This window comes from Arvicola amphibius, chromosome 8, assembly GCF_903992535.2.
Source record: "Arvicola amphibius chromosome 8, mArvAmp1.2, whole genome shotgun sequence".
Taxonomy (NCBI): Eukaryota; Metazoa; Chordata; class Mammalia; order Rodentia; family Cricetidae; genus Arvicola; species Arvicola amphibius.
This window is the reverse complement of record NC_052054.1, coordinates 44,790,105-44,804,224: the sequence shown is the minus strand read 5'-3', so window position 1 is coordinate 44,804,224 and position 14,120 is coordinate 44,790,105. Positions and strand designations below refer to the sequence as shown.

Below are 14,120 nucleotides of genomic sequence, written 5' to 3'. Positions count from 1 at the left end.
CTAAAAGCCAGACTTTATTCACAATTCACTCTGAAGAAAAAAGTTCTTATGTTATTTAATCAAAATCTTCATTCAAGCAACAGAAAAGCCTCCATTAACATGTTAAAAGTATTAGTTGTCAATACCTTGACTAATCAAACCACTTTATGATTCATATAGAAACAAAATTTCATCTTCCTTTTTAAACAACTGTAGACCAAGGAACACGAAAACAGTAATGTAAGAAACCGAATTCACTACTTAACTACCATGGAGCAGATCCACTGTGAACGTAAGAGAATCTAATGGTCACTGCATGTAGACAACCACATTCTCCACATCCCACTTGAAAACAAGGAATGCAGGGGGCACTTGTAAATTATGCATTCTCCCCTGACCAAAGTCAAGACCTTCTCACAATCCTACAGAACCAGTCTGGAGTATACAGGTGGGGTATCGAAACACAGAGGAAGACTAGTGGTGCACAGAGTGCACAGAGTTCTATATCCTAAACCAAATGAAGGCAGATGGTGTTTCTTCGACCACAAAGGAGAATTCTTCAGAATTACTGTCTCTGGATGGTTTAGCACAGTGGTTCTCAACCTTCCTAATGCTGTGACCCTTTATTACAGTTTCCCATGTTATGGTAACCCCAACCATTAAAATTATTTTCATTGCTACCTCAACAAAATAGCAAGTAATTTTGCTACTGCCATGAATCATAATGTAAATATGTGTTTTCTGATGGTCTTATGCTACCCCGGTGAAAGGGTTGTTCAAACCCCCAAAGGAGTCACGTCCCATGGGTTGAGAACCACTGCTCTAAAGCATATAGGAATGCTTCCTGTTAGTTGTGCTCTCTCTCCCTCTACTGTGCTTTAGGAAGATTCAAAACTGAGGTTTTTTTCTCATGTGCATCATATCAACACCTTTTTTTCCAAATCAAGAACTTTACTCATTAGCCTGTTATTCCACAGACTCAAAAGGGATTAATACATAATGTTTCTCTAAATGTTGTATTATCATAAAGTGCTTCCTTTAAACTGATTCAACACATCTTGATGGTCAATTCCTTTAATAATTGCAGCTGACTTACAAGCTTAAATACAAAGAAACCATTACCAAAAATGGTACAAATAACTGGGTTCCACCTTCTCATTTATAGAAGAAATTAAGGCCCAAATAAATTGTCAGGTCACAAGGCACTGGGTTCTATTTACTGACAGTCATAGCAGCTAGAAATCAGCCCAGCCTAGAAGTCCATCAATAAATGAATGGGTAAGGAAATGTGGTACATATAGACAATACAATTTTAGTTGGCCATAAAAAATTGAAACTATGACATCTGCAAAAAAAAATAAATGAAACTTGAAATTATTACATCAAGCAAAGTACCCCAGACCCAGAAAGTCAAATACCACATGCTTTGTCTCATATTGTAACCTCGGTTTCAGTTTTACAGATATGAGGGCAGCTATAAAACTACAAAGGGCTAAGATGGAGAAAGAATAAAACAGAGGATAGCAAAATATATGAGAGCAAAAAGGGTCTTGTGGGAAGAGGCAGGCAACCAATAGGAGGGAACTGGGCTAGGGGCCAGGGGAACATAAAATCAAGAAAAACAATGTATGAAAATACCATAATAAAATCAACATTTTGTATGCAAGTTAAGGGAAAAAAACTTATAAAGAAAAAAATTCAGGTCCTAAATATGATATACTCAGAAAAAACCCAAGACTTATTTTTCCAAATCAATTTTCTATTATACCATGTCAGCTTCTGTTTTTATTTTACATTTCTTTAGACAAAAAGCATTTTATTTTATGCATACTTAACAAATGAGAAAGTCAAGACCAACTTAAGAACAATGTTTACGGTTCTTATGTTAATTTATCTCAAATTTATTTTTCTTATCAACACAGCATATAAAATTTATAGCACTTATGTTTTTTAACTTGTGAGAGGTAGAGAAAGGAACAAGTGGTGTAGGCAGTCATGTACTTGCTGCAGTAAACAAAAGATCCGCTGGAGGGAAGCAAACCCTAGGTTCTGTGCCTTACCTGCATTGGCGTTTCACTTCCTTGATGAAACTCTTCTACTGGTGGCTGTTGCCAAGGAGCTAAGCTGTAAGAATCCTCTGTAGTTCTGCCTTCCAGTGGATTTGTCCGTAACTGTTCTGTAAGCCACATCTGAGTCCTCACAGAAGGTTGAATGGGAACTCCACCTACTGCCTGCTGGCCAAGCATTAAATACTTTGGAGACTCAAAACTCTCTGAACCTGTCACAATGGGCTTGCTCTCAGGTAAGGCACTGTAAGTCATGTCTAAGGTCTGTCTCCTGAGAGCAGAGGAGGTGGCTCTGATGTCCTCTTTGTTGTAGCTCTCAAATTTATACTTGCAATCCAGAGTTGATGACCGTGTTTTATTTATTTCCTTGTCTTCCAGCTTAAGCATCTCCATACTGTCATGTAAGCAACTAGGCCCAAAGGTCCTAACGTGGGATGGGAAAACCTTGCCCTTCCCTGTCTTTTGCAGCTCATTCCTCAACTCGTCTGTGTATACAATGCCACTCTGGTTACAGTTATCCGGGGCAGTAAGTTTGGACAAAGATGACCATTTCCGTAGGGGCCTGAAGTCCTTCATGTCTAGTGAAGAGTCCTGCTCCCGTCTTCTGTGGTCTCCCAGTGTGTGCATGAGGCTTGTACTCCATTTAGAGCCATCTGATGCTAGAGATTCCCTGTGTTTGGAAATTGAAGCACTGGAGTTAGATGGCATCACATGGGCAGTGGGAAGAGTAACCAATGATCGACTAGGTTTAAAAGATAGTGTGCCACTTGACGTTGAGTGATCTGGAATGAGAAAAGATTGCCAAGTCAGTTTCAACTAACAGGTTAAAAACACAAGATATAATGTAAAATGCAAGATGTCAAAGTCAAAATCTTAATGTGGCTTCCCAGTATTTATGTCTCAGTTTCCTCAAGATGAGGCAATTGCTAGGACTGTTATCCCTCTAAGGTTATCAGAAATAATTCAACATACTTTCAAACACTATCCCTACATCCATTTCTCTCCTCTGTTCCCCATCTGCTCCCAGTGATCCCCTCCATAGTCGTCATCTACTGCTGTGGGATAAAGATCTTGTACCCTGGAAAGATTTGTTACTTATATTGGTTTAATAAAGCTCTGATTGGCCAGTAGCCAGGCAGAAAATATAGGTGAGGCGACCAGACTAGAATTCTGGGAAGAGGAAAGGCTCAGTCTGCAATCACCACTCAGATGCAGAGGAAGCAAGATGAAAATGCTGCACTGAGAAAAGGTACCAAGCCTCATGGCTAAACACAGGTTAAGAATTATGGGTTAATTTAAGTTGTAAGATCTAGTTAATAAAAAGCCTAAGCTAATAGGCCAATCAGCTTATAATTAATATAAGCCTCTGTGTGTTTCTTTGGGACTGAACAGCTGTGGCACCAGGTGGGACAGAAACTTCCATCTATATTCTACTGTTGTGCCTACATTTGTTACTCTTCATAAGCAGAGTTTCCTTGGGGTTGCTACAGGGTCCCGGGAAAGGGATAGTTTACAGAGCACACACTCTTCATCAGTGCTACCCACTGAAGAAAATGCTTCTCCCTCCCCTAATGGACCACTAACTGGCCACAGATCCTCAGAAAGCAGTGGGGTCTCATGAGACCCAGACACTTAGCTACCATTATCTGCCTATAGGGACAGGGCAAGGGATGTCCATGGGTCCTTCTTCTTTGCCCTATCCCCACATGACACAAGGTTCACAGGCCCAATCTTGCTCAGGTCTTGTGCTAGGAATTGCACATGAGATCAAGAGTGTAATGGGAACGTCATCCCGAGGAGTGTTCCAATTCATTCCACTCCTTTCTCTGGCTCTTACATTCTTTCCATCCATCTTCTGCAATATTCCCTGAGCCTTGAAGTGGGTGATGTAGAACTTCCATTATTGGCTGAGCATTCAGCAGATCCTGATTCTCAGCAATTTGACCAGTTCTATGTCTCTGAAGTTATTGCTACCCACTGCAAACAAAGGGAAACTTCTCTGACCAAAGCTGATAGTAGCACTTTCCTATGGGTACAAACACAACACTTAGAAATTTAATGGACACATCATGTCCACTGAGCAGGAAAATAGCAGTAACTTCCTCTCTAGGGCCTATAATGCTCCCTAGCAAAGGCATTTGTTCAAGTTGGTGGTAGTAAATGTGGAATGGGAAAGGTCTAATCTGTGGTTCCCCCATTACTTACTTGACACTATTGGACCCATGGGCACATTTTGCCTGGCCAGCTAGTAGAGTAGTATTGTGGAATATTAGTTTAAGGTATGTTACATTCATTTATGCTATAAAATATTTGTTTAATGATGCAAAGATGTGTTGTATTCTTTTATGTTTCATCTCTAAAGCTGTGTTACCTTGACTGCCTAAAACACCTGATTGGCATAGATAGATAGATAGATAGATAGATAGATAGATAGATAGATAGATAGATAGATAGATAGATAGATAGATGCATTGAATAGTCAATAACTAGGCAGGTGGGGATAGACAGGGCTGCCAGGCAGAGCGAATAAATAGGAGGAGAAATCTAGGCTTGGGAGAAAAAGAAGAGGTGGGAAAAGGAGAAAGAGGAGAGGATGCCAGGGTCAGTCACCCTGCCACACAGCCAGCCACAGAGTAAAAAAGAAAGAAAGATATATTCTATAGAATAAAGAAAGGTAAAAACTCAGAGGCAAAGTGAAGTTAAAGAGAAATGAGATAATTTAACTTAGAAAAGCTGGCTAGAAATGAGCCAAGCTAATTTTGGGGAATTCATAAGAAAGAATAAGTCTCCATGTATTCATTTGGGAGCTGGGTGACAGGCCCCCAAAGACTAATAAAAGCCAACTACAATTTGTCACTTGGGGTCTGTATCAAAGGGGACTTTGATGACAACTTTCCCCCACAGCCTGCCTAGCTCCCTCTAGCAGCAGTGAGCTAAGTGGAAGGGGCTTCCAGCCCCGTTCCAGCTCCATTTCTCCACATCCTGAGAGCAAAGCACACAAAGTCTCTTTAGGAACAGTTTCATCAGTGTGGAGAAGTTACCAACAGTGAGTAAATACTCTTTGGGGACCTAAGCGGCCTTCTAGATGAGCCCCTTGAGCCCACCCCAGTACTAAGACTTTTGAATAGCTTATGGTTTCCAGGGGCACCATCATCTGTTATCAGGTTTTTTCTGCTTGTGCACAGACCCAGTAGTTGGTCTAACATCATCACCTCCTCTTCTTCCCATCTTCATGTTCTTCTGCTTACACCTTTACCTCTCCCCAGTATTCCTTTCCCCTTCCACTTTCATATGCCATGTATTCTATTATCCACTACCATCCTCTTAATATCACACCCATCTTTTCCTTGCCTCTTAAATGTCACCTTCCTGGATGCTACACACTCTCATGTAATTACAGACAGACCGATCAACAGATGTACATATGTATGTGAATTAGTAGCTGAGATATATATAACAGAGAGTATGCACTGTTTCTCTTTATTACTTTGGTTACTTCACCTAATATACTTTTCAGCTCCACCCATTTTCCTGCAAATTGCACCATTTATCTTTCTCTACAGTTGCATAAAATCCTGCTGTGTAAATGCACATTTTTCACTCTCCTTTCATCTAATGGAGAGGTCTCCACTTCCTTGGGTAGGTTTACTCCAAGATTTGGGGATTGATTAGATGATTTTAAGGCTACTGTGAATAAGACTGTTTTCCTGATTTCTTGATATGTTTATCATTGATAAACAGAAAGAATATTCATTGTGTATGTTAATTTTGTATCTTGCTACTTTACTGGGTGGGTTCTCAGCTCTAGTTTTCCTGAATTTTAAGGTTTTGTATGTATAAAGACATGTATAGTCCTTTTCTATCTGTACCCCTTTAATTTCCTCTGCTTGTCTTGTTGCCCAAGCACAACACTGAGGAAGAGTGAGTAGAGTGAGCACTCCTGTCTTGCCCCTAATCTTAGTGGGAATGCTTCAAGTTATTGGCTATTTACCATGTTATGTTAGGTTTGCATATAGGCTTTGTATTCTTGTGGTTAATTTTGCTAGGAATTAGTCAATTAGTAGATTCTTTTTAATATTTTTAGTCTATCTCATTAATTTCTATACTTCTTTCCATATTCTGCTTTTAATTTTGTTTTCCAAGGCTTTAAGCTACATCTTTAAGTTACTTATTTGAGTTCTCTGATTTTGGAGTGTAGGCACTCAGAGCTACAAATTTCCCACTTAGCACTGCCTTGATTGTAGAATACTTTATCTGGTATTCACACAACTACAATGCACCTCTGTTTTTGGTCTGGATGACCTGCTTTGGTGACAGTAAAATATTACAGTCGCCCGCGATTTGTCAAACACGACTTTCTATATATACTTAAATTATTAAGTGTGTGAAAGGATAAAAGGTTTTTTAAAAACAAACTCATATTAATCTCTAGTTTGGGGTCCCATTCCACGCTCAGGTCTCACTCCTCCCATTCCAAACTCTACCCTACATGCTAAGCAGCAGCCCCTACCCTGGAGTAACCCTCTTCAAACTCTGCCCCTGAGAAAGTTAGCCCCTCCTTGGGGCTACTCAAGATCACACCTATAGGCTAATTAAGACCTGGTAGCCATACTTGCCACGTGATACCTCACCCACCCTCCTAAGAGGGTTTGATTGGCTTATTACATCAGTGGCAGCAGATATTCAATAACCGGGGATTCAAAATTTATCAATAACCACCAGGCTTGGCTGCTATCTGGGGGCTAACAATGTGCTACTTTTTGCCTACAGTTGCCTGGGATTTTTCAATTGCATAAATCAATAATTGGTGGTAAAAGCCACTTCATCAGATGACTTTTTTTTAATGTCTTTTGTCTATTTAAGACCGTGTCTCATGGAGCCCAGGATAGCACTGATATAGCTATGTAAGCAAGGATGATCTTGAACTTCTGACCCTCCTATCTTTATCTCTCAAGTGCTGGGTTCACAGGTGTATTTATTAGTATAAATCTGAATGCTACCAACAGATAGTGTTTCTAGAATATGATCTTAAGGACAGAAGTTACTCCTAGAAGTTCCTTATTAGAAATTCTCAAAACTTAGCATGCAAAAAAAGTTACCTGGAATATGGTGCCCTACACCAGTAGAATATGACCAGCCCTGGTAGAGAGGCTACTCAGAAATGCCACTTTTAAACAAGCACTCTACTGCTCAATTCATGAAAATACCCATCACCTAGGTGTGACTCCAGTTCTGAAGCTTCCAAGCTCACCTGTTAGGACTCAGGCATTATTCTGGCCCCTGTCAGCTGGCACGATGCACTCAGGCAATACCCTGGCCAGTCCAGGGTGCTAAATCACTACAAAGTCTGTACGCAGGTGCAAAAGGTCCCTTTAAGAGACAAGCTCTGCCCCATCCCCACTCTCTTCCTGTTCTCCTGAAAAGGCAAGCAGATCTCCCCTCTCCCACCCCCCCCCTCTCTCTCTCTCCTAATTCTTTCCCCTTCTCTCAATTAATTTATCACTCAAGCTTTGCCTGCATGGTGTATTTGTACTCGCTGGACATGAGGCCACCAGTTTTGACCCACCCCCTGCCAAGGTCCCTTTCTAATAGGCATGTCAGCGTTAAGGAAGGCTTTGGAGTAATAGGTGGGCACCACCTGGAAAACTCTAGGCACAATACTAAACTGCTCTAAAGTAAGATGGCCGAATTCTACCTCAGGATTTCACAGTTTATATGTTATACTGCAAAAATGTATAGGTTTTCTGTTTGATTGGTTTTAAGAGAGGGTCTAGCTATTATACAGATGACACTTTTTTAAATTTTCTATGTAGCCCATTCTGGTCTGGATCTCACAATCCTCCTGCCTCAGGTTTCTGAGTACTGCAACAAGTGTGTGGCACTGACATTTCTATTCATGTTAGACCACGAATGTTGTCATATCTCAAACTTATAAGTCCTGATGATGACACATGCCTGCAACCCCTTTGCTACATATTGTGTTCAAGGCAAGTCTGGGATACATGAGACCTTGTCCAAAATATAGGAAGGAAAGGAAGAAGGTATGGTTTTTATCTCCTGAGTGATCATGTTTTCTTCTCCTCCTGTCTCTCCTTGTGATTAAGTTACCATCCACTCCTACTCAAATACATCAAGCAGTCCCTTGACATCCAGTTTAGCTTTTCTGTGATTTGTCCTTCATATTACTACATAAGCCACAGCACTGTCTTTCTCTCAGACTCTGACCATGCTGATCTCTTCACCCTGACTGCACTCCTCTAAACCTGCCCAGCCAGCACTAACTGCCTTCTTGGACTCTGTCTGTGAGTCAGTAATCCACTAGACAAACATACTCCACCTCTGTACCCCCATTGCTCAGCACCCGTCCTTACCTCCCAGTGTACTTCACTTACCAGACTGCACTCACTATACAACACTTGCTGTCCTCTCGACTGGATGGTACGTATACAAGAAATAGCTGCTTCACTTCTAACACTAGCTATGTCTAACACACAGGAGACACTAAGTAATAGCTAAGCAAATAAATGACTAACAAACCCTTACTTTAGAGAGCCCTAGTTTCTTCCCTAAGATGTAGACAACCTAGCAAGTGACTCCTCTAATACAAATATACAGAATGAGCTAAAAATATAAAGTATTAAATGGCCTATTATTAGTAAAGCAACTAATGAAGATATGAGTAAGCAGCTAATTTTATTTGACTGCTTATTTATGATAAATGAAATTAATTGGATAAAATTATCATCCCAAAGAAAATTAGCAGTAGTGTATTGTCAAAAGAGAAACCTCACCCTAACTTTACCTTTCTTAGACTACTAAACACAGGCCACTACAATATGCCAAAGGGGTTTTGTTGCTGTTGTTGTGGTTGCCGTTTTCACAGATAAATGAACTGCCTGAAATGACTTTATCAGAAGCTAGGCAATTTGATTGAGACAGTTTAACCTTTGTTGACTGATCTTATACATGCAGTAATAAAACAAAATACTACAGAATCAAAATAAAAACATTTATGTATTTTTATCTATACTCATAAATTGAACTGGCATTTAGTGTATAGATAATCTTCAACCTTAACAGTCTAACAAAGAGAAATAATGACTGGAATATATCAAGCCCAAAATAAAACTGTAATAAGTTAAATGTCTGAATTATAAAACATGGTATAGTATTATTTGGATATAACATCAACAAAAGGCTAGAAGACAGCTTATTAAAATATTTTATAGAATATTCTATTTGTCTGTTCCTCAAAGATCACAGAAGCTTCTGTTCCATGTGATTATTTGATGAGAAAAAATACGATTTGCTACTACTAATACAAATTTGCTTCAAATTAATTCACAGAATAAAAATAAAAAACCTTAAAAAGCCTTAGAAAAAAGTTATTATATAATACTCAGACAAATCCAAGAGCTTTGGGGAATTATGAAACTACAGTCTTCTCAGTGAAGGATGCTGGTCACTGTCATGAAGAGGACAGCACCAAGTCTCCACAGGTCCTGGGACAGATACACAGGAGATATTTTTAAAGTCCTCTTGGGTAAACTGAGAAAAGACTTCCAGTGGGGAGCTCTAGAGTTTCCTGATTAATGTAATAATCTTTTGAGCTTAAGTAATTCACTATAGAATTATTGAGCTTTTAAGACAAAACTTCAAAAACTACAGGATTTTTCCCCAGATCAGGTAAGTATTTGAGAAAGAATTACACAGTAACTCTAAGGTCAAGGAAGAGAACAAGCTTCTTCAAGCAAAACTTTAAAATGACCCTAAGAAAACAGAGCATACAGTCTGCAACTTTTATATTCCCCATCCGTTATCTTTGCCAATTATTATGTTTATTAATAACTTTTAAAGTTTGTTCATGGAAATAACCAAAAACATTATTCAAAGCTTTGAGCACAGCTCCCCTGATTCATTTTTAAATTCGGTTTAGCTCAGGCTACTCTCCAGCACTTTCTATGCCTTTCCATTTAACCTCACAAACTGTATGCAGTGTTATAGACCAAACTGTGTCTGTTAATGTGTCATATCATACTTAAGTAATAAACTAAAATCACTCTCCTCTCTCTCTCTCTCTCTCTCTCTCTCTCTCTCTCTCTCTCTCTCTCTCTCTCTCTCTCTCTCTCTCTCACACACACACACACACACACACACACCAATAAATATGATATGAGTTCATTTGAAAATTACCTTGCAGATGGAATCAAAATTAAGATAACAGTCACATAGAATTAGGCAGAAGCAAACACCACTGACTGGTATTTTCAAACATCATTTTCCTTATAAGGCAAAGAAAGAAATATCTGAAGACAAAGGGGACATGAAAAGGAGACAAATATCAGGAAAGGGTGCAATAGGTTGCCAGAAAAAGCCATGCCTTTTGCCTAAGGCCTTCAGAGGAAAGGGTTTTCCAACATCCTGTTTTCAGACAGTCTCAAAATCTTCAAGGAGATAAAGGTGAACCTTCCCTTCTGCTTTGCATCCAAGGAATAGACTCTAGATGAAGAGTTCACTACATAAGCCTAGCAATCTACAACTATACACTCATGCCCTCCTGCAGAACCTTAGGGTCATCTAAATTTTTGTGATGCTAATTTGGGTCTAGCTACTTAGGGCCTGCTAACAATTTTAACAATGGGGGAGGGGGACAAGGGTTCACTATGTAGCCCTGGATAGCCCCGAACTCACAGATGTCTGCCAGCCTCTGTCTCCCAAGTACTGGAATTAAAGGTATGGACCACCATGCCCAGACGTTAACAATTGCTGAAGTTATTAATCTGATAATTCCTGTAATTTTAATGTAATTTTTCTTGTTATTACCTTCATATAGTTTTTTGTTCTTTTATCTAAGCTTTGGCAGAGTTTCACAGGGCAATTAAGAAGTGTATTTAATGTGTCATCTTCACCTGAAAATTTGCTTGAATTTCTTCTTGTAAGGTATAGAAATATATAGGAAATACGTGTGTACATATACACACATAATTAATGAAAATGGATATTTAGAGAAATACTTAACCATTTTCCTTTTTGCATAGACTCAATGTTGTTTCATACTTTTTAGTGTTATAGTAACTATATTTTTGTGAGACAGGATTCCTCTGTGTAACAGCCCTAGCTGTCCAGGAACTAGCTCACAGACCAAGCTAGCCTTCAACTCACAGAGATCCACCTGTCTCTGCCTCCCAAGTGCTGGGATTAAAGGCGTGTACCACACTGCCCAACTTACAATAACTATTCTTGTAAACAGTATATGTTTCCACCTGTACAAGCCTATGCTGAGTGAGAATATGGACATATTACCTATGACTTGTTTTCTAGTGGGTTGTTTTGTTTTTGATTTTCTCATTGGTATTTGGTTGGCTTCCTGGTGTTGAAGCTCAAATTCAGGGCCATGTACATAATCCCTAAGTACTTTACTACTACACCCCCAGCCTCACTTACTTTTGGGTAAGTTATCTAACCGCTTTGCATCTCACTTTCCTTGTCTGAAAGATGGGAAGAACAATGACTACTGTGCCTAGAATATAGGAAGAGCAATACCGATGTCATCGCTGCCAAGCTTCCTTTCCAAAGACTAACAGTTTTCAACTCTGCTCAGATCTGGTATCACTGTGCATTTTAGAGAAAGGAGGGTCAATTTCATTGGTAAGAATCAACATCTTATCTGACATTTATTTCACTATCTGATCACCTTTGCAATGCTATTGATCATCTTCAATTCATTAAATAGATTTCTTATATTTTTTACCTGTGTTAAAGTATTAAATTTATAAAATTTTATATATCAATGTCAACCTGTAGGCATTACCTACATTTGTAGGAGCTCTTTAAGTATTATCAATATAATCAGTTTTATTTTAAAATTTTACTCTGTATATCTTTTATTTTCTAACTTTAAGAAGTATTACAAAGTTTAAAGTTAGAAATATTCTTATGCAAACTAACAACGAAATCAATATCCTATGGATTGATAGTTATGAGAGCTAGTAATATTTAAACACGATCTACCAAAAAAAGCAGTGAAGGGAGAGAAAAAATACTTTCCCAATACTGCTATCTAGATACAACTAAAAGTACTGAATATTACACATAAAACAAACACAAGACCAGAAAGGTTAGCAAAAGAAGGCAGATCATCCAGGGACCTTGGAAACAGGAGACAAGGAAATACGTTATTCTTTACTTTTTCTTTTTTTTTTTTCTCACAGCTCTAAGACTTAGGAACAGCAAAGCCAGAATTCTAAAATGACAAAGAGGAACTGTCCAAAAAACGCCATAAAAGCTCATTCCTCTCATGCCGGGCGGTGGTGGCGCACGCCTTTAATCCCAGCACTCGGGAGGCAGAGGCAGGCAGATCTCTGTGAGTTTGAGGCCAGCCTGGTCTACAAGAGCTAGTTCCAGGACAGGCTCTAAAAAAGCTGCAGAGAAACCCTGTCTCGAAAAACAAAACAAAACAAAACAAAAAAAAAAGCTCATTCCTGTCAGCCCAAGAACAAAGAAGAATACACCAAGGAGACAGAGTCTACGTGGTAACTCCCAACACTAACCAACAACACAGAAAACAGTAGTCTAACCCATGCCCTCACCAACTAATGCCAAGTGAGAAACCTAAGTTTCCAATCTTGCCAAGTTGTAATTAAAGCATCCAAGAGCCTTACAACAGTGACATCAAAGAAGGCCACACATGGAGACAGGAGTCTCATCCCCATCCATGTGTGGGTGAATGCCCCTTGAGTGTGCACACATGCGGACACACACACACACACACACACACACACAATGGCAGAGGAGAACTACCCTCATAAAGACTCTGGACATCCATCACCTCCAGGTGGTAAGAAACAATCCACACTGGGGTCAGTGAAGTTACCCAGGAAAACCTAGATTTTATTCCACACCTACCCAACCAGCAGTAAGAAAGTGCTCCCCTCTATCCTTTGGGTATTAAAAGAGAGCATCAAATTGAAAATAAGGGACCAGTAGCCCATTCCTTTCTATGGCAAGAACAATACCTAATTAAGTAAGGTAGCAAAAAGTAGGTACTAAATCAACACACTCCACATAATCCTACGGCACAGAGGAAGTCACAAAGTATAAAACATACTGAGCACATTGCTCTTGCAGGTGACCCACGGTTCAGTTCCCAGCCTTTACATAGCAGCTCATAAGCATTTGAACTCCAGTTCCAGGGATCTGTCACCCTCTTCTGAATAACTTACATATGTGCCATCAAAACACACATGTAAAATAATATTTAAACTAACTCAGCTGAATAAAGATCAAAATATAAACTTCAAACTCTGTGGAACACAGGTAAAGCAGTTTCTGAGAGGGAGATGTTGCAATTTATATCTTAAATGTCCCCACAAGTATCACATTTTAGCTGTTTGTCTAGGGGAGGTGATGGAGGAGAGTCATCTGTCTGTGTGTTACTTTCATTGGTTAATAAAGAAACTGCCTTGGCCCTTTAATAGGACAGAAAATTAGGTAGGCGGAGTAGACAGAACAAAATTGTGGAAAAAAGAAAGGGAGTCAGGCAGGTGCCTCAGGCAGTCGCCATGCTTCTCCTCTCCAAGACAGACGCAGGTTAAGATCTCTCCTGGTAAGTGACCACCTCGTGGTGCTACACAGATTACTAAATATGGGTTAAAACAAGATGTGAGAATTAGACAATAAGAGGCTGAAACTAATGGGCCAGGCAGTGTTTAAAAGAATACAGCTTCCGTGTAATTATTTCGGGTGTAAAGCTAGCTGGGTGGCGAGATGCTGCCCCGCCGCTCCATCAACAGGGAAGGGTATATGCCTCAGTGTGTAGAGGTCAATGGACAACTTACAGGTGTCGGTTCTTTTCTCCATATGTGTTTCAAGGTGAACTAAGGTTGGGCTGAGTGGCCAATGCCTCCATCAGCATTTGGAGTCTCACCAGTGCCCAACTCTCACATTTTAGAGCCTTGGTCCCCTGAGGGCAGTATTGAGAGGTTCTGTAAACGTAAGTGTTACTGGGGGCATGGAGTCCTCTATGGAGTCCTCTATGCCCTGCCTTTCCAGCTCCTCTCCCCCTCCCTCCTCCTC

At 39.8% G+C, this 14,120-nt stretch overlaps 1 protein-coding gene across 5 annotated transcripts in view; it reads right to left on the bottom strand.

Annotated features, from left to right (window-relative positions):
- Cep85l (centrosomal protein 85 like) overlaps positions 1-14,120 on the bottom strand; it is a 114,219-nt gene that overhangs the window by 78,204 nt on the left and 21,895 nt on the right. For 3 of the 5 annotated variants that reach the window (XM_038338860.1, XM_038338861.1, XM_038338862.1), the window contains exon 3: positions 2,040-2,827. In XM_038338860.1, coding sequence (XP_038194788.1) covers positions 2,040-2,827 — 788 coding nt within the window. Of the gene's footprint in view, positions 1-2,039; positions 2,828-10,238; positions 10,352-14,120 lie in introns of all 5 variants that reach the window. The other 2 variants (XM_038338864.1, XM_038338863.1) reach the window with 2 other exon arrangements.